The sequence below is a fragment of the Buteo buteo genome, chromosome 23 (genome assembly GCF_964188355.1).
Source record: "Buteo buteo chromosome 23, bButBut1.hap1.1, whole genome shotgun sequence".
NCBI lineage: Eukaryota > Metazoa > Chordata > Aves > Accipitriformes > Accipitridae > Buteo > Buteo buteo.
Window position 1 is genome coordinate 6,674,550 of NC_134193.1, and position 17,441 is coordinate 6,691,990.

Below are 17,441 nucleotides of genomic sequence, written 5' to 3' on the forward strand. Positions count from 1 at the left end.
GACCTGCCCCATCACTGCTGCTGCTGGGGTGGGGCAGGGTCTGCTTCCAACCTTTTTGTGATGAGGGACCTGCTGATACCTGGTGGCCTCCCCCTAACCACCCTTTGCTGCTCCGCCTGGGAAGATGGAGGGGTAGAGGAAGGTCTGCGTGCTCCAAGCATGGTTCATGCTTCTGCACCTTGGTATTGGGGTGACAGAAGGCATTCTGGGTTTCCCAGATCTCTGTGGGGAGGGTGGCTGAGATCCCATCTCCCTGGGGTTGTTTCCTGCTCTCCAGTCAGGAAGGTGGAGATGGTGGGGCTGGACCACCAGCACAACCATATAGTGTGGGACATGTGGGTGAAGCTCTTGGACAGGTGCACGAAAAGCAATTTACATGCAAAGAGGGAGCTTAGGGCAGCCCCACACAAGCCCATGCTGAAACCAGAGGTCCAGTACTTGCACAGTGCTGCACAGACCAGCAGCAAGAGAAGCTGCAGCAAAGCTGAACAACTGCAGCCACAGCTGGGCTGTGGGCAAGGCAGAAGGATGCCTCATCCCAGTGTGGTTGCATCTCTGTGAGGTTTGGAGTAGGGTAGGGGCATGGTTCCAGGATGTGTAGCCATGCCACAAAACCATCCCTGCCCCCATAGACTTCCTTCCCCACATTTGGCACTTTTTAAGGTCTTTTTCCCAAATATTATTCTTCAGAGGAGTCCCTGACTACTTATTCTCCTGTCTCTCTCCTGCCTGCCCTGCCTATTTGGGCCAATTTTGGGCACCTCCTGAGATGCTGGGGGCTTCACCTTCAGAAAGGACCTGCTGGCCTTGGACATGGGGCCATAAATAACATTAACCATGCTGGTTGGTCATGCAGAGAGCTTTTTGGAGCCCCCTCCTTGTGGCTTGCAGGGCAAAATGTCACTGTGGTGCATCCAGGTCACCCCTCAGCCTGCTAATGCCTTTCCTTTGCCTTTCAGAATTCTTGGCGGTGGGATTGGCATCAGTGCAGCGGCCGCGTGGCTACTACCTCCCAGCCACACTCCAGTCCCTCTTCAAGCAGTCGACAGAGGAGGAGCTGCAGGAGATGGTGGTGGTGGTGCACCTGGCCGATGCAGACCCTAGATGGAATGTGCATGTGGCTGCCAACATCGCCCGCAAGTTTGCTCACCACATCCTCCTGGGCCAGCTCCTGCTTATCCACACTCCCCAGGAGTTTTACCCCACCCTGGAGGGCCTCAAGAGAAACTATAACGACCCAGAGGAGCGGGTGAGGTTCAGGTCCAAGCAGAACGTGGACTATGCCTTCCTCCTTGCCTTTGCTGCCAACCTCTCCTCCTACTACTTGATGATTGAGGATGATGTGTGGTGCGCCAAGTCCTTCTTGACAGCCATCCGCAAGGCACTGGCTTCCAGGAAGGCTCCAACTGGGCCACCCTTGAGTTCTCCAAGCTGGGCTACATCGGTAAGCTCTACCACTCCAGTGACCTTCCTCGCCTGGCTCGCTTCCTCCTCCTCTTCTACCAGGAGATGCCCTGCGACTGGCTGCTGGTCCACTTCCGCCTCCTGCTCACCCAGAAGGATGTCATCCGCTTCAAGCCCTCCCTCTTCCAGCACATGGGCCTCTACTCCTCCTTCCAGGGCACCATCAACCGGCTGGAGGACGATGAGTTTCAGGCTGATGCCTTGGACCTCCCGGACAACCCGCCAGCGGCCTTGTTCACCAGCATGTCCGTCTTTGAGAACTACGAGCCCCTCAAGGCTTACGGGACAGCAGAAGGGTATTTTTGGGGTAAAGACCCAGCAGCCGGCAGTGTCTTCTCCATCATCTTCCACCAGCCGGCCCACATCACCCGTGTCCGGGTACGCACAGGCTCTGATGAGCGCCAGAGTGATTTCCTGCACGCGGGGGTTCTGGAGCTGGCCGGCAACGGCAGGCTGATGGCCGGGACTGCTCTGCCTACACCACTGTGGGCACCTTTGAGAAGGGGACCTTTGAGCGGCAGGGACTGGAGAAGGGCACGCCTGGCCCTGTGGAGTGCATGAGGATCCGGGTAACCCAGGACCAGACTGAGTGGCTCATCATCCAGAGCATCGACATTTGGACCACGGCAGGCACCTGACCACAGCTGCAGCAGGTTGCCAAAGCGACAGGATTTTGTACTAAGAGGTCCTTTATTTTTCTCACTCCCTTTTTCTGATAAGGAATTAAATTATTGACTCCTGCTGGACATGGATGGGGCCAGGAGCAGGGCCCACCAGACTGCACCTGCTTGGGGGATGCCCCAGTGAGCAATGCAGGGGGTATGGGAAGAGCAGAGACTGGGCAGTAGAAAACATTTCCTCCCACGGAGGATGGTGTACAGGACAAAGCTAATCAGCTAATTAACAAACCAAATAATTAATCAGGCAGTGGCATTTTTTGCAACCTCTCCACACCATCCCTTCCACATCTGAGTTTTCTAACCCACTGACGCCTCATTTCTAACCTGCATTTTTTTCCTCTCCTATCCCATTTTTGAAGCTGTTCCTGGGAAGGGTCACAAACCCCTCACCCTCTAGGATCAGGGTCTGGTCGCTGGGAGCAGGAACCCTGGTGATCACTGATGTCTCAGTGCTGATCAGAGGGGCACCGGCCACAAGATGGACCCACCACACCAGCTCAGTCTCTGCACGACAGCCACAGCAGCTCTCATCCAGCTGCTGCTTGTGCTCAGACCCTTCAAACAGGTTTTTCACCCTCTCGGGAGGGGGGGGGGGGGGGGGGGGGGGGGGGGGGCGGGGCTGCAGTTCCCAGGGACCACACCCTGTGTCCATGAGGGATTCACACCCAGAGGGAAGGACAGGGAAGATGGGGTTTCTAAAAGGAGGAGAAAGGTCCAACAACTGAGCACCATGGAACGAGGATGGGTAAAGGAAAATGTGACCTCGGTATAATGTGAAGCTCTGCATACTTTTTAGCCCAGCAAGGTGCTGAAGGGTAACTGGGGTACACGCAGGCTGCAGGCACAAAGCCCCCAAAAAGTTTCTGTTTGGATTTGTCTGGCAGGATCAGCTTGGAGGGCTGGATCCTGCTGGGCAGCTTGATCAACAGCTGTTGGCACTAGCATGCAAAGCGGTGACCAGCACCTCTCCCAATTAGGCTTTTAGCAACAATTCCTCAGCTTTCAACAAACAAGGAATTCCAATCTGCTCAGCCTTCTCACGAGACAGCTCGGAGCAGTTTGTCGCTACCTTGTGCCAAGCAGGACTGCTCTGGTTTGCCAGTGTTTTAGGCCCAGCTCTCCTGGAGCAAGACAGTCACCCTCTGAGCACAGACAGGTATGAAACAGTGCCAGGGGACCCACCTGCCAAAACACCTGAGTGCAGTAACCACAGCTCGGTCTTGAGGTCTTGCATCAACTTGCCTGTTGGGCACTGGAAGGCAGCCTGGAGAGCAGCTACTCAGTGCTGGGAGCCCCAGACCTGGCATGATGGGACTTTCCCCTGAAAAAAAGCCAGCCATGTAATAGATCTTTGTCTGCATTTAATACAGAGAGATGCTACATGATAAACTCCAGCACTTTCCTGACGTTATAAATATACACATTGCAGAATCACCTGTTTCCTCCACACAGCCCAAGTACAGTCAGAGCTCTCAGAGTGTTTTGAGTAGCACAAGTCCCAGACAAGTGTTTACAGTGCTCCAGTAGAGCCTTTGCCCCAGTTCTCTGGGACACAAATGCTCCTGAGCACACTGTGAGAGCATCAAGGCTTACCAGCATGGGTACAAACAGAAAGCTTTCTCCCCAGTATGTTCATCCACTGCTAAAGCAGGAAAAGATATAAACTTAAATCAACCTTTTACCTGTTGTTGTTCTTTTACTTGTGAATGTACTGATCAGTTTTGTGATATTCACCTACGCAGAAACAAGCTGCAATCTCAGTTATCCTGGTGTAAATCTGGACAGATTCCACTGAAGAGAGTGGAAATCCACTCTGTTTACACCAGGGTAAGTGCAAGTAGCAGCTGACCACTGGCAGGGAGCCCCCTCCTCTTCCTTCCAGTGCAATACACTTGTTTCAGCACCACAACACCCACTTAACATCGGTGTGAACTGGAGGAGGAGAAGGCTTCTTCATCCTGGAGGAGTGGCACATAATTTATCCCACATAAAAATTATCCCACTATTTTTGTCTCAGAAAGACTCAGCCAGCTTCCAACACTCTGTACTGAGACCCCTGTCTCTGATGCGGGGGTGGGCTGACGGAGACTTCAGTCCCAGCAAGTGGTGCCCGCAGGGTCCAGCCAAGCACAGCGTGCTGGAGCTGCAGCCCCACTCGAGTCAGCCCGTGAACCTGGGCAGCAGCACTGCATATGACCAACCATTTACATGCAGCCGCGGGGCTAACGATCAGCACAGATCTCAGCTGGGCAAGGGTTAAGGAGCCTCTGGGCTAAGAGGTAAAGGGCAAGGGGACAAAACCAGAGGCAAGCGTTTTGGTCTGCTTCTCTCTATAAAGACGGTAAATCAGAGAGGGTTAGAGCTTTTAGTCAAACACCACGGATGTCCTGAAGGATGACTTGCTGTCCGTCTCGACCAGCGGAGCTACCTTGTCTCTTGGAAGTGGTGCCGCATAGCTCAGCAAAGATCTAGCTCAGCATCTTGTGGCGGTCGAAAACGGTCTTCCTCTGCTCCTGCACCTGGCGCTTCCAGCGCTGCTGGGCCCCCTCCACCCTCTCCAGCACTGTGTTGGCTCTAGCACCAGATGGGGTGGGGGCTGGGGCCAAGGAGCGAGCATCCTGCAATGGAAAGAAACAGTGAAAGAGATCAAGGCATGCCCAGCCCAAACACAGAAGGTGGCAGCTCGACTCTGGGAGAAATTTCAACTGAAAGAGCAATTCAAGGCTTGAGTTGTCCTGATGAAGAACCTCACTTTCAGGGGTCCTCAACACCAGCCCCCCAAGTCCAGCTGAAAAGCTTGCTCCTGGGGACCTCCTATGGTAAAGTCACAGACCCCAAATAAAAAGCCTCCAGGAGAGGAACTACACTAAGTCTAAACCCCTGCTGGAAATCCACTGCTAGGAGGTCTGCAAGGAGCCACACTGCTAAAGCAAACTGCATCACCCTGCTGAAACTGGGCCAACAATTTCCATTGTCCTCAGAACACTAGCTTACACAGTAGCTGCTCATCTGTTTCTTGATAGTGCTGCAAGACTTTTGTCCAGGCCTGCTGTTCAGACTGCTCCAACCAACCACATTTACACTGCAGTAATGTCAGAAGGCCCCTTGGATGGGGATCCATCATGGCACACAAACACCAAGGCAATGAGAAGGTCTATCCCAAAGAGTTTGCAGTCCAGCACACTGGAGTAAGATAAGCCTCACTTAATATCAGGCATTTACAGTGTGTACCTAGATCTAAATCTGAAATATTGCTGTGGAGCAGTGGAGCAAAAGCATACTTTTAGGATACAATTCATCTCCTCCTGCAGGACCTCCTTTTTTCAGCAGATGGAGGTAATGCACAGACTGCACATCAGAGCAGCTACTCCTCGCTTACATCAGTGTACGAAAGAATTGGGCGAAACAGTTTATACTTACAACAAAGTATAAACAGGACAGTCTGATCCAGTGGTTTTCTCAGAGACTAGGAAAGGAGACCATCTTCAGACATTGCAGCTTCCCTTCTCAAAGTGTGACTGAGCTAATCACTAGCATCCAAAGTCACCAATTGCTAGGGAAGGCCTCCTCATGAGTCTCCTAGCAGCCGGGGGCCTGGAGCAGCAGCTGGGGCAATGCTTGAGCACAGCCTTGGGGCTCCACCAAGGAAAGGAACTCAGCTCCAGGAAAGAGCTCTGTCTAGCACTGTGCCCTGCTGAACTGCGCATGTCTGAACTGAGAGCACCACAGGGAAAGCTGTGTCACAGAGCCACATGCTGCACTAACAGGCAGCAAGTCTTGGGCAGCCCTTGCATCCTGCAAACAGAGCATGAGCTACAGATGCAATCAAGCATGAGAGCTAATCACTGTGCGTGCAGCCACTCCACTCCTCCACACCAGCCATCAGCTCTGCCTCTAACACTTCCTTCTCTGAGAGACCAGCCCCATCTCAGTCTCCTGTATTTCCCTATAACAGAAGGGAAGCCTCAGGGGAAGAAGAAAAGATTTACAAGTCAGGGCACTCTTGTTCCAAAATCCGCCTTGGAATCAGGCCCGATCATTCAGCCTAAAGCACTGCCTCTCCCCCAAGGGGAAGAATTCTGGATGCTGAAATTGCATTAATTTCATGCAGCAGAAAATTTGTCCTCCCCCAAAATCAGACAGAGAGAGAGGGAGGGAGGGAGGAAAGAAGAGGGGGGAGAGAGAGAGGGAGAGAAAGAGGGAGAAAGACACTCCTCCTTTGTTGCTGGGTCCTAACCTTCTTGCCCAAGATGTCGTATGCCAATGTCCCCCAAAAAGATGGGATCTGAGTGAAATTCTGCTCTGGGGAGAAGCACAAGGAACAAGAGCCTGGACACAACAGGGCCTAGCCCCAGAACACGGTCAAACAGCAGCACCTTAAAGGCCACTCTTTTAAGCATCTAGAAGAGAGGCCTGCCCCATGTTTCAGCAAGTAATTAAACCCATCCTTCCCTGGAAGCTCACCACCAAGTAACTACACCTAGGACACTGCACAAACAGGAACCATTTAACTTTTGGTTTCATCTAAACAGACATACCAAATTCAGGCCACCTGGTAAAAAGCCACCCCCTGCCCCAGAGGACAGGTCTGCTCTTGGGCTCGTAACACACAACTTGTACTTTGAATACTTCCTTGTGCTTCAGCATGATCTGCACAGATTTGAGTACACATGTTTACCTGTGGCAAGTGCCCAAAAAGCAACAGCGCTGGTCTCACACTGGATTAGAGGGGACAAGCATGAGGTCACTCTATTTCCCTGTCAGCAATTCTCTTGTCACCCTACCACCCTGTCTCCACCATGACCGCAGCTACCCATGTGCACCCTGCATGCACCAGCAGCACAGCCTCACCTCATTCTCCTCCTCATTGTGCAGGGGCTGGGTATAAGCATCTGGCTTCCGGATCAGGGGGTCCACCAGCACAAGGAAAGCCATGTAAAGCAGCAGTGCCCCCACCACGGACAAGTAAATGATGATGATCACCTGCAGTTAAGGACAGCACAGTGGAAAAGGATCAGTATTGTAGATAAGAAGCACCACAGAGGCCAGGAAGCTCCCTTCACAGCTGCCTCTGATGTTTGACCTCTTCTCTCATTCTAATTTTGCTCACTAGAAAGTCTCTTGCACTTGCAGGAAGGCTGATAACATGTAAGTGTCATCACTGTATAAAATGTGCTGATCTTCTCCACACTGTGCCAATTTAGGACACATGCTGCATGTGAAAGGAGACCAACAAGATGGGTCTCCAGTCAGGGATGCCTGGCACTGTCACACATCCTCAGCAAGAAGACTGGGCTCCTGTACAGCCTGCTCCTCACTGCCAGGAGCCCTCCTGACTCAGACATGGTGCCCCTGGCACTACCACCATGTACTAGCTGTGACAGTTTTATTTTCCCTTTCTGGGCTCTTCTCCAGGAACCCACCAGTCTAGCTGTGCCTGGGATGGTGTGGCATGGCAAGGAGAAGGAGCCAGCCACAGGGAGCAGACCCGCAATTACCTTGATGGTGGTGGTGCTGCGCTCCTCATACTTGCACTCACACAGCAGGCAGTAGGCCTCCACATCATTCCCTGGCACCGGCATTGGCTCCACAACATGCAGGCAGTTGCTGCAACACAAAGAAACCTAAATCAGCAACAGGACAAGGTGAAACCAATGTTCTGTGGAAGGACGCTGGGGTGACTTTTTTGGTGTCCCAGCTTTCCTGTCAGGCTGATAACGCTGATGGGATTTTAAGAGTTCCCCTCACAGCTCAGCTAGCCCAAAGTTCCTGAGACAGACTGTCCAAGTGCCTTCTGCAGGGATCCGGTCCAGGTGAAGGGGACTGGAGGGTACACCCTACATCTGCTGAGAGCTGTGGCTTAAGAAATCATGCCTCCTAGATTCCTCAATCTCTGTTCAAAAAATGCCCCTTGCCTGGGTTAAACATCACGTACCAAAACAGCTTCCTCTGCAAATGCAAAGGCAGGGAATTATTTCCTTAGTAGCAGCTGGAAACTCCAGAGCATTGGCTTTCATGGACTGATCCCTCAGGATTCAACCCACAACTCACCAGTCCTTCTGTGACACATTCTTGTTGTAAATGTGCCCACTGATGTTCCGGTACGGGGGACAGATGCACTTGCAGCGGATGTCCTCCGAGCTCTGCAGAAGCAAGAGCAGACGGCATTAGTGAGTGAACATGTGTGCACAGTTCTGCTGCCCTTACCAGCCAGGGGTGTGAGAAAAGGCAAAACATTCTCTGCGAGAGAGAGGACTTCACACCATGTCCTGTGCTGCTGCTTTCACATCAATAACTTCACAGTTTTAAAATGTCTTGAGCCCCTCTGCTCCAGACACCAGGTACTTTTCAAATAAATTTTAAAATGGAAACTTCAAAACACAGTAGAAGGCAGGGCAGAGGCCACTGTCACGTACATTGACAGCTCTACATATGATAAATGCACATCTGCTATAGCACTCCTTATCTCTGCAAACTTCCACAGCAAAACAGTTGCTTCTCTGCCATTTTTGTTTCTGTTGTACTAAACACATGGTTCAATGCTTGTGTCTGAAGCTGTTCACTCACCTTGCTGGCTTGTGCTGGAGGAGAAAGGATGCAGCACAGCAGCACAATCAGGAGCACGGAGCTTGCATACTTCCAGGTGCACTGGGTAAACATCATGGAAGCCTGAGGAAACAAAAATTCACATCGAGGAGAGAGGATCTCAGCTGAATGCAGCCAGAACGAGTTAGTTTGAGCTTTCTTTTTTGGCCCACTTGCCTCTATTTTGCCCAGGAAGTAGAAATTTATCGCCAAATCAAGGCTGATGCCAGTCAAAAACTCCTGGAAACACTTTACACAGATCCCAAGAAACACTCCTATCAAAAAAGCTTCCACCATCCAGAGCCACACATCCAAACTACCACAGTCCTGCAAAAAAATATTGCTGACTTCCTTACAACTTGACTTCTGCAACTCCATGTAACCTCCTGTTACTCTCTTACTATTGCAGAGCTCTGCAACAGGTATTCTGCTACTGACAGTTTTGCTCAGTAAAAGATATAGAATGAGGAAAACACTGCACCAAGAGCAACTTAAAGAAGTACACTGGGCCTCATTGCTGTACTGTATAATAAATTTTAAATCATTCATCTTCTGACAGTCAAAGTTTTGCTTTTGAAGGGGTCAGCATATTTTCCTCTCTCACAAGCCATGAGCTACAGGAAGGGGGTGGAATATTTACTGATTCCTAAACCTCCTTTACCCCAAGATACCTGTTCAGTAAACCCCTATTTTTTTAAAATTATTTCAAGTTGCTAGCTTGGTGAATTCATTATATGCCTTTTGCTACATATGCACAGATAAAGTTGTTCTAGAGACGTGTGTTTGCACAAATCCAAAAGAACATGAGCTCATATTCTTTGCCACAAAAAGCAAAGCTAGTCTTAACAAGGCTAGCATTCACATTCGCAACGGCAGCTCACTGGGAGACAAAAGGCACAGCAGGCCTCGTGGTGCCACCTTGGGGAGAGCTCTGAAAAGCCACTTCAACACAGCTTTATTCAGGGAAGGTAATTTACACCTTCATTAATGAGCTCCATACAGCACACGTAATCCCACAGCTAACTCCAGATACTTATGCTGTATTACCTAACATAATTCCATTAGTATTTACATCACTGGAATATTCTATCACTGTTTGCTTTATCTCATGTCAACACTCTAAAAATTAATGTTATGGATTACAAACACCAAGTTCCTCTCCTCTTTATCTAAACAAAACACCAGCCACTTCTAATAAGCTGACCTGCCAAAAAACATCAAAATGCATTCCAGTCGTATCAGCTTATTGCAGGACTTCTTAATCCTTTGCACCCCAGTTAGCAGAAACCTCCTCAAACAATAGTTCTTTCTTTGGAGACACCCTTGCACGTCAGGGTTTTAGCTCTTCATCAGAAATGCTGGTTAACATATGACTTATCTGAGCCGCACAGTGCACATTCTCCATTGTAAGTGTTTTTGGACTACTACTTGTTTGAATTTTCAACTCAACAATGGAGTGCATACCTGGAATTTAGTTTTAGCCTGCTCAACTAGATTCAGATCATCCAAACAACTCATAACTGTCATTTTTAATAAAAGCAGGGGAAAACACGTGATCTATTATACCATGTTTGCCAGCAACAAAATAAAAACTCGGAATGACACCTAGACAGAGTCCACCCATCATGAACTGTAAAACACCAGCAGCCACGCAAAGGGCAATTACTCCTAATTCTTTCCAAGTCTGACAGCGTACTTTCGAAGGGGCACTTGCACGCGTGCCTTAAAGCTGTTGTTTTCCAGACAATCAGCCAAGTTTACAGCAGCCATCTGTCTGAAAGCATCTGTATCTGGACCAAAACCCAACAGCACTGTGAATGACAGTGGAGGAGAGGGAGGTTAAAGTCTCGGAGGTCGTGACTGAGGAGCCTGGCAGCCCCCAGCCATGACCCCCCCAGCCCCCAAAAGGAGGCCCACAGCACAACCGCATGGATCCGCCCTGCACCCCTTCTCCCTGGGAGCAACCCCAATAAACTCTTCACCTTTCACATCACCTGGCGCCCTTCTAAGACGAAATCTACGACGGCTCCGACACGTTGCCCACCACTGCCCCACCCCGGGATCCGTGCTCTAACCCCCCCCGACACCGAACCGACCCACTCCGACCCCCGGTCCCACGCAAGGAGCAGGCTCCTTCGCAAGGAGCGGGGCTTCCCCGGCGGCGACCCCTCAACTCCCGCCGAAGGGCCGCGGGTGCTCAGCCCTTGAGGGAATCGTACGACCCAGCTCCACCCCGCTCCAGTGCCCCGGGATGCCTCCGGTAATCCAGGCCGCCACCGGAGAGCAACCGACCACCGGGCTCCCCCACACCCCCGCCTCGGCGAGGCAAGGCGAGGCGAGGCGCCGCCCGGCCCGGCCCCCGGGGGGCGGGAAGAGGAGCAGGGACGGGACCGGGTCCGGCCGGGCCCGGCCTCCCCTCAGGCCGCCCCGAGCGCGGCCCCCACCGGCCCTACCTGCCCCTCGACGCCGCTGCGCGACACTCGCCACCCACTGGCCCGGCCCCTGCAAGCCCCGCCCCCGCCCCGGTCCCTGCGCGCCCATTGGTTGCGGAGGGTGACGTCGTGACAGGCAGTATCCGCGGCCAGTCGGAAGGCAAGTCTCCCGGCCGGGTTCTGAGGAGCCGGTCCGCACCCCCTTCCCGCCCCTCAGAGCTGAGGGGACGGGGTCGCTGGCCCTCGTCGGGCGGCGGGGGTCGGCCCCGGGAGGGCCCGGGCGGTGTTAGGCGGACCTGGCCTGGGGCAGCTCCCGTCTGGCTCCCCCCTCGTTGGGCAGGCCAGGCCGCCCCGTCCTGGGGCTGAGGCGCGGGAGAGCCTCGTTCTCCCTTCAGCTGGCCTCACACCGTTCACCACACCGTTCACGTTGCTGTGTCCACCAAAGGGGAAAAGCCGAGCCACAGCGGTGCCCTTGGTTGTGTGTTTTGGCTGATGTATGGTTATAAATGATATTCACGATCCGCTAGGCTCAAAGGCTGAGGGTCTGCAGTCAATTTCTTGTATTAGAAACCAATGACTCATTTTTGCTCCATCGGCGTGCCAAGAAGAATGTTGTGCCTTTCCAGGGCTGTGAAGTCTGTGTGTCGCCAATGAGAATATTTGTGAAATGTGGCTCTAAAAGTATCTTGGTTTTGCCCCATTTTCTGTGGCTGCACCCTTAACTTCAGGTGTGCAAATAACCTTGGCCTTGGCCTTGCTCCTGTGGCAGCTCCCCGGGAAGCTCCGCTCTGCAGCTGGGTGGGTCAAATTGCTTCTCTGCTTACTCCGGCATATTGCTGATTTATCTGGGCTTTATGTCTGTGGCGCTGGATAAAGTTAGGACCTAATTCTCTTTCAGGTAAAAAGCATCCATTGATGGAAGGGGAAAAAAAGAGACCCAAACCTCTGGTTTAACGTCTTGGAACCTTGCGGCTGGTGCTTTGCCTGGGGTAGGCCTGGACAGGGGGAGGCATTTTTGGGCCGTGTCTCTGAGTAGTGATGGGGCTGCTCCATGCGGCCCTGCAGCCCCATCCCACCTGGGTGGCAGGAACCTGTCTGTGACGAATGCCCGTCATGGGAGGGGTGTTTCCAGTCCTGGCAGAGTTGGCTTCTTTGATGAAAATAAAAATGAGAAGACTAAGATGAGATATATTCAGCCAGAAATATGTGTAAATCAAAGGGGAATGTCTGTCTGGCATAGATAGTTTTAACTTCTTAGGAGTAAATTGATTGGGACTGCTTAGTTTAGCGTTTGTAGGATGTATAGACTGTGGAGGCTGCCAGCCTTTAAAATGTCCCACACTGCTCCATGGAGCCAGGTATGGGAATTACTGATGTAAAAGTCTTTTCTCACCACATTGCTGTAACGTGTAAAATCCTTACCCTGTTGCGGCTCCATTCCCCCCACACTCAGCTGGAGTCTGTTACAGGACCGTGGCCTACGTCAGCTGGACTGATCCAAGAAGATATTCCATGAGAATAATCCTGGGTATTAGATGCACAAGGGACTTCTAATGCCTTCCTCCTACTCCAGCGCTGCTGAGCGGAAGAACCTCTTTGGTGCTAACTTGCGGATCTCACTTCAGAGCAGAACCTTAGGCCTGGCTGTGGGACACCTTCAATGTTGTCAAATGACTGAGTTTTTACAGGCTTAAAAGCCAAATGATCACGGGGATTTTATGTTACCAACTCTCCTAGCACAATTGGTGAGGAGGTATTTTTGTCTTCTCCGACATGCTTGTTGTCACAGCCATCTGTTTTTCTATGTTCTTTTGCAGCCCAAAGGTACATATCACTGCTTCTTGTGGGGCTGGAGTAAGCTGGATAGACACCTGGAGGAAGCAGCCTGAACTGATGACAAGACACTGAGCAATCCCCTTGGAGTAAGTAAAGGAATGGCCCAGACAGCTGAGGCACCGAATGCAGGGATCAGGTTTTTTAGGTGGGTGCTTCAAAGACAGACCCACCAAATAGAAGATGAGCTTGAAAGTTGCATTTCAGTTTCAACTCCCTTTTTCAATAGGCTTGTTTCTGATTTCTCAGAAGGTAGGGTTAGCTGCATGTGCATTTCCTTTGTAGTGATGGGAGGGAGATCTCACACACACCAGGAGACCATTTTCTGTTCCCTTTCTTGCTGGCTTTCCCCCTCTCTAGCAGCCTTTTTGTCTGTCCCAGGTAACTCAGACGCAGTGGGCCCAGTTATCTTCTGGTTGTCATCCCTGTCACTGTGTTTAAAGCCCAGCAGCAGTGGAAGAAGAGTTTGGCTGGAGGGAGCAGTATTTGCTGCTTTATTTCTCCCTACCTGTTGCTCAGCATTGTCCTCATTCGTAAGTGCACTGCTTTACAGACCCAACAGATGTGGTCATGTTTCCTCAATTTCTCGGTGTCCTGAATGCATGTCCCTTCAAAAAATCTAGCTCCAGTAGTGGGTCCTGAATCCTTAGAGATCTTGCCCTGGATTCTGAATAATTTGGGTGGATGTTAGCCATTGAAACTCACCTGCGGAGATCTGTGACTTGCGCAGTGGTCTGGCAAGAGGCTTCATCATACTTTGGAGACCGCAGGATTAGCAATGACTTTGACGGGCTGTTCATTCCCGATTTCTGCCTCTTTGTTGGCAGCAGACAGGTGAGAGAAGTGCCTCAGAGGAGCTTTCCATAGGCAGTGTCCTGGGAATAGAGGCCAAACACAATTCATTTGGCATGAAGGGAGAGGGAATCAGAGATCAGCACAGGAAACAAAGAAACACAAATATGTAAAAGAGGGGAAATGCATCAGGTGTTGCTGTTAATGCCCTGAACTCTCCCCTTACCGATGTAATTAGTCCTTACTGCTATTCGTGGTGTCAGCTTCTGAAGGACAGGTGGCATTTTTGTTAACATGACCAGCGGCTAAGGACACACAAGAACAGCTTGTCCTTGTTCTTTCTGGAAACGGTTAGCAACTACACTGTAAACCTTCTTCCGGCACAGCGATGGGGTCACATCAGCTGCCAGATATTTAAAGGGCAATTTATTTTAAATTGTAAACAAACAGATTGACTTGTAAATATCCTAAGGCATCCTATAATTCAGGGAGAAGACACTTCATTCTTCACCTGCAACAAAATGATCTGGTCTTTGTATTAAGCACAAAATGAAATTTGCTTGCAAAATGCTTTCAGAATTGTAAACTGACAAGAGAGGATGCAAGGGTGCTTGGGCATTGGGCCAACCTCCCTGAGCTCTCTTCCTTGTGCAGGATGGTTGGTTAGACCAAGGAATAGCAATTCTTCTCTTTTTTGCTGTCAGCTCCCTTACAACTCCAAGGAAGTGGATTCTGGGGACATGCCTCAGTTTCCTCAATCAAATGGTATGCAGCAGTGCTATAGGGTTTCTGTGAGGGTGACTGAAAAACTTGTGAGAATCACAAGAACTGCTTGTGAGGGTGCGTTAAGATCTCAGCATGAAAGACCTGATGATCTTAAAAAGACATGTAGAAGCCTCTTAGAGATTTCTGAGCATATGTTAATGGACAAACATTGTCAGTCACAGGCAGGAGCAGCTGGTATGTGTGTGGGGGTTGACAGAAGATGCGGCTTTCCCAGCATGCTGGACTCTGATAACCCGGGAGATACAGTGTCACTATGTGTCCTTGGGTCATGCACAGACAGGCTGATGTTGTGAAGGACCCTCAATCAAGCATGACCTCCCATGGGATGAATGTGGTAGAAAACAACCATTGATGTAACAGCCATGAAAGGATAAATCTGGACCATGGAATTTGGTGTTGGGTCTCATGGCTCACAGCTATGCAGCAATTGCTCGCTCACACCTTGAAGTGTGATGGTGAGGAGCCTCGTAGTGTTGGCGGCAGGGTGTCTCTGGGGTGGCAAGGGGGAAACAACCCAGACATGACTTATGTCCCAAAGGGCTTGACTCATGCTTCTCCACCTTAGTCGCATTTAACCATTTTGTAGGCTGCTTCTGCCCCTAGATTAAAAACCATTTCCAGTCTAAATATTCACAGTTTACAAACAGGACAGCTGAGGAGAGAGGCCTTGTCCAAGTTCAGCAAGCCTCTTGCTAAGACTAGGAGAGAGAGCTGCTACACCGCAGGGTAGTGCTCTAGCCAGCAGTCCACGCTGCTTCACTCTGCTTGAGTGTGGTGTGCTTTCCCAGGTAAAGAACAGAGGCCTTGTTAGAAGGAAAAGGGAATTCTCTGTGGTCAGAATTATTTTTCAAGAGCCAATGCTCTGTCCTGGAGCCTGTGAGCCTGTGTGGTGATGCAGCTCTACTGTGAGCCACACAGGAGCTTAAGCAGTAGCCTCATCTGCTGGAGCCACCATCTGAAGGGGTAGGGATATGTGCTCTTATGTAGTTGGGGCAGAAGATAGAGACTTTGCAGAGCCAGACACCTAACTTTTTCATCTTCTAAGACACCAGTGTAGAGTGCTGCCTACAGAGGTGGTGCTTACAGCACATTTGGGTGTATAGATGGCTGTGAAGCATCAGTGACACCCTTCCTTCTATCCTCCTGCTAATGTGTATGTGATGAGAGGGAAGAGGGGCAGCAATAAAATCAGACTGGGTGTGATAGATCATGTTTGTGAGACTGAGTGGCTGCAGCCTCTGGTGACAGTCCTTTGCTGTTTGGTTGCTTTGTACCCATCTCTGCACTGTGCAGGCTTCACTGTAAGTCTCCTCCTGACTTAGCAGAGAAACACTGCAGTTGGCACTCTTTTCTGTGACACCTGGTTCAGCCAAAAATAAATTTCTCCAAGATTTTTGATGGAATGACATGAAACACTGGAGCATTTAGGCCTAAGTGTATTATTGGCATCAGGCCTGCTGTGGCTTGGTTTTACCTTCTGAGATGATGCTCCTGCTGGGCTGCAGTCATCCCAGCCCACCTCATGCTGTGATCTACTCCTGCAAACTTTGTCAGCTAAGAGCTGTTGAGCTGGTCTGACAGTCAAGGATCCCTCCTTCTGGTTCAGAGTGGGGGAAAATACTTCATGCAAGACCAAGGAAGACTTTTCCGCCAGAGGTCACTGCTTTGGTGGCAATTTACAAGTCCCCGTGGTTTGGAAGGGTTGCTTGGTGCTGTTTTGGGAGCAGCAGTATTGGGCCAGGTGTCTCAGCCCTCTTCCAACTTACACAGCTAGGGTTTTGTTTCCCTAAAAATTCCCAAGTCTCAACTGGATATGGGATTCGTCATCTTCTGGCCTACCATGCTGAGCTGCTGCTAAACAGCTGCTCTGTTTTGGAAAGGATGAAGTGATTTCTGTGGAGACCCCTGGGCAGGATGAATTTCCAGCATGTGAAGGAGCTGGTGGGACTGGGAGGGGGCTGTGGTTGTACGATCCTATCTGTATTTGGCTCCCTTGGAGCAGGGTGCTCTCCAGAAATGTTAGTAGCAACTTGGAGAAATTATTCAGTTGCATTTGGAGGAGGTAATTTTCAGTGTAACTGAAGTATTTGCTCAGTTTCTCTGGCAAAGAAGAGAATGCAAATATGTTAATAAGTGGGCAAGCTTCCTCAGTACAACCCAAATCCTGTGTCTTCTCAGCTATGCCATCAGTTTTTAATTTGGAAGTCCCCAAATGGGCCATCCCTATGTATCCATCAATGTGGATGGGAGTTTTGCCTCTCACTTCAGGGCTGAGCCTGAAGGAGGAGGGCAATAGGGGCTCCAACTACAGTAGCTTGTCATCTTTTGTGTGGATCAGCATTAGAGAGGGCTGAGAGGGTTTGTCAGTGGGTTTTGCAGCCCTTGGAAAAGAGACAGGGAGTAATCATAGGCCTTTTATTTCTATATTACTTGGAGGTATTAAAATGTAAACCAGAAAAGCAAGCATTGACATGCAGGTGGGAAGCTCTTGAAGGCTCCCCATATTACACCAGTCACTTTGGTACAAGTACATAAATATACCTATATGCCATCACATCAGAGCATCTAGACAAATAGCCTGCTTCTCTCTTTGTGTGATAGTGATGTGTAGGGCAGGGTGCAAGAGCCGTGCTAGTGTACAAGGATTCACTCCTTGGTTTGCCTCATAGGTCCATCTGTCTGTGTCTTAGGAACTTCTGGAACCAAAGACCATGGGCTCATTTTAGTATTTAATAGCTGCTTGCTGAACTTTCCTCAGAGAACAGGAGTGTAGGCTTAATCCACTCTTGTGTCCATAGCTTTTGTTGTCAGCTGTAGTAGAGTACATATATTTATGATCAATTATAGTGACATATTACAGTCACATGAT

General features: G+C 50.4%; 3 protein-coding genes across 9 annotated transcripts in view; 2 read left to right on the top strand and 1 right to left on the bottom strand.

Moving 5' to 3' along the window:
- Positions 1–11,253, bottom strand: part of TMEM9 (transmembrane protein 9) — an 18,757-nt gene extending 7,504 nt beyond the window's left edge. For 2 of the 6 annotated variants that reach the window (XR_012654139.1, XR_012654138.1), the window contains exons 1-7: positions 8,907–10,675; positions 8,712–8,813; positions 8,196–8,287; positions 7,643–7,751; positions 6,996–7,127; positions 4,573–4,762; positions 3,327–3,465 (exon numbers count right to left, since the gene is read on the bottom strand). Coding sequence is in view for 4 of the 6 variants with exons in the window: in XM_075055571.1 (XP_074911672.1) it covers positions 4,613–4,762; positions 6,996–7,127; positions 7,643–7,751; positions 8,196–8,287; positions 8,712–8,813; positions 8,907–9,278 (957 nt within the window). In the remaining 2 variants the exon portion in view is untranslated. Of the gene's footprint in view, positions 1–3,326; positions 3,466–3,487; positions 4,763–6,995; positions 7,128–7,642; positions 7,752–8,195; positions 8,288–8,711; positions 8,814–8,906; positions 10,676–10,711; positions 10,811–11,182 lie in introns of those variants that run through there. The other 4 variants (XM_075055572.1, XM_075055573.1, XM_075055574.1 and 1 more) reach the window with 4 other exon arrangements.
- Positions 641–3,507, top strand: LOC142043864 (alpha-1,6-mannosyl-glycoprotein 4-beta-N-acetylglucosaminyltransferase-like). The gene is given in 3 exon segments (XM_075055568.1): positions 641–1,388; positions 1,391–1,897; positions 1,900–3,507. Coding segments are annotated over 3 exon segments (1,248 nt in total). The 5' UTR covers positions 641–850; the 3' UTR covers positions 2,103–3,507.
- A 509-nt stretch (positions 11,254–11,762) lies between the features above and the next one.
- IGFN1 (immunoglobulin like and fibronectin type III domain containing 1) overlaps positions 11,763–17,441 on the top strand; it is a 65,294-nt gene continuing 59,615 nt past the window's right edge. Inside the window, exons 1-4 of one of the 2 annotated variants that reach the window (XM_075055070.1) lie at positions 11,763–11,959; positions 12,060–12,150; positions 12,979–13,083; positions 13,376–13,527. The gene's annotated coding sequence lies outside the window, so the exon portion shown is untranslated. The remainder of the gene's footprint in view (positions 11,960–12,059; positions 12,151–12,978; positions 13,084–13,375; positions 13,528–17,441) is intronic. The other variant, XM_075055071.1, reaches the window with a different exon arrangement.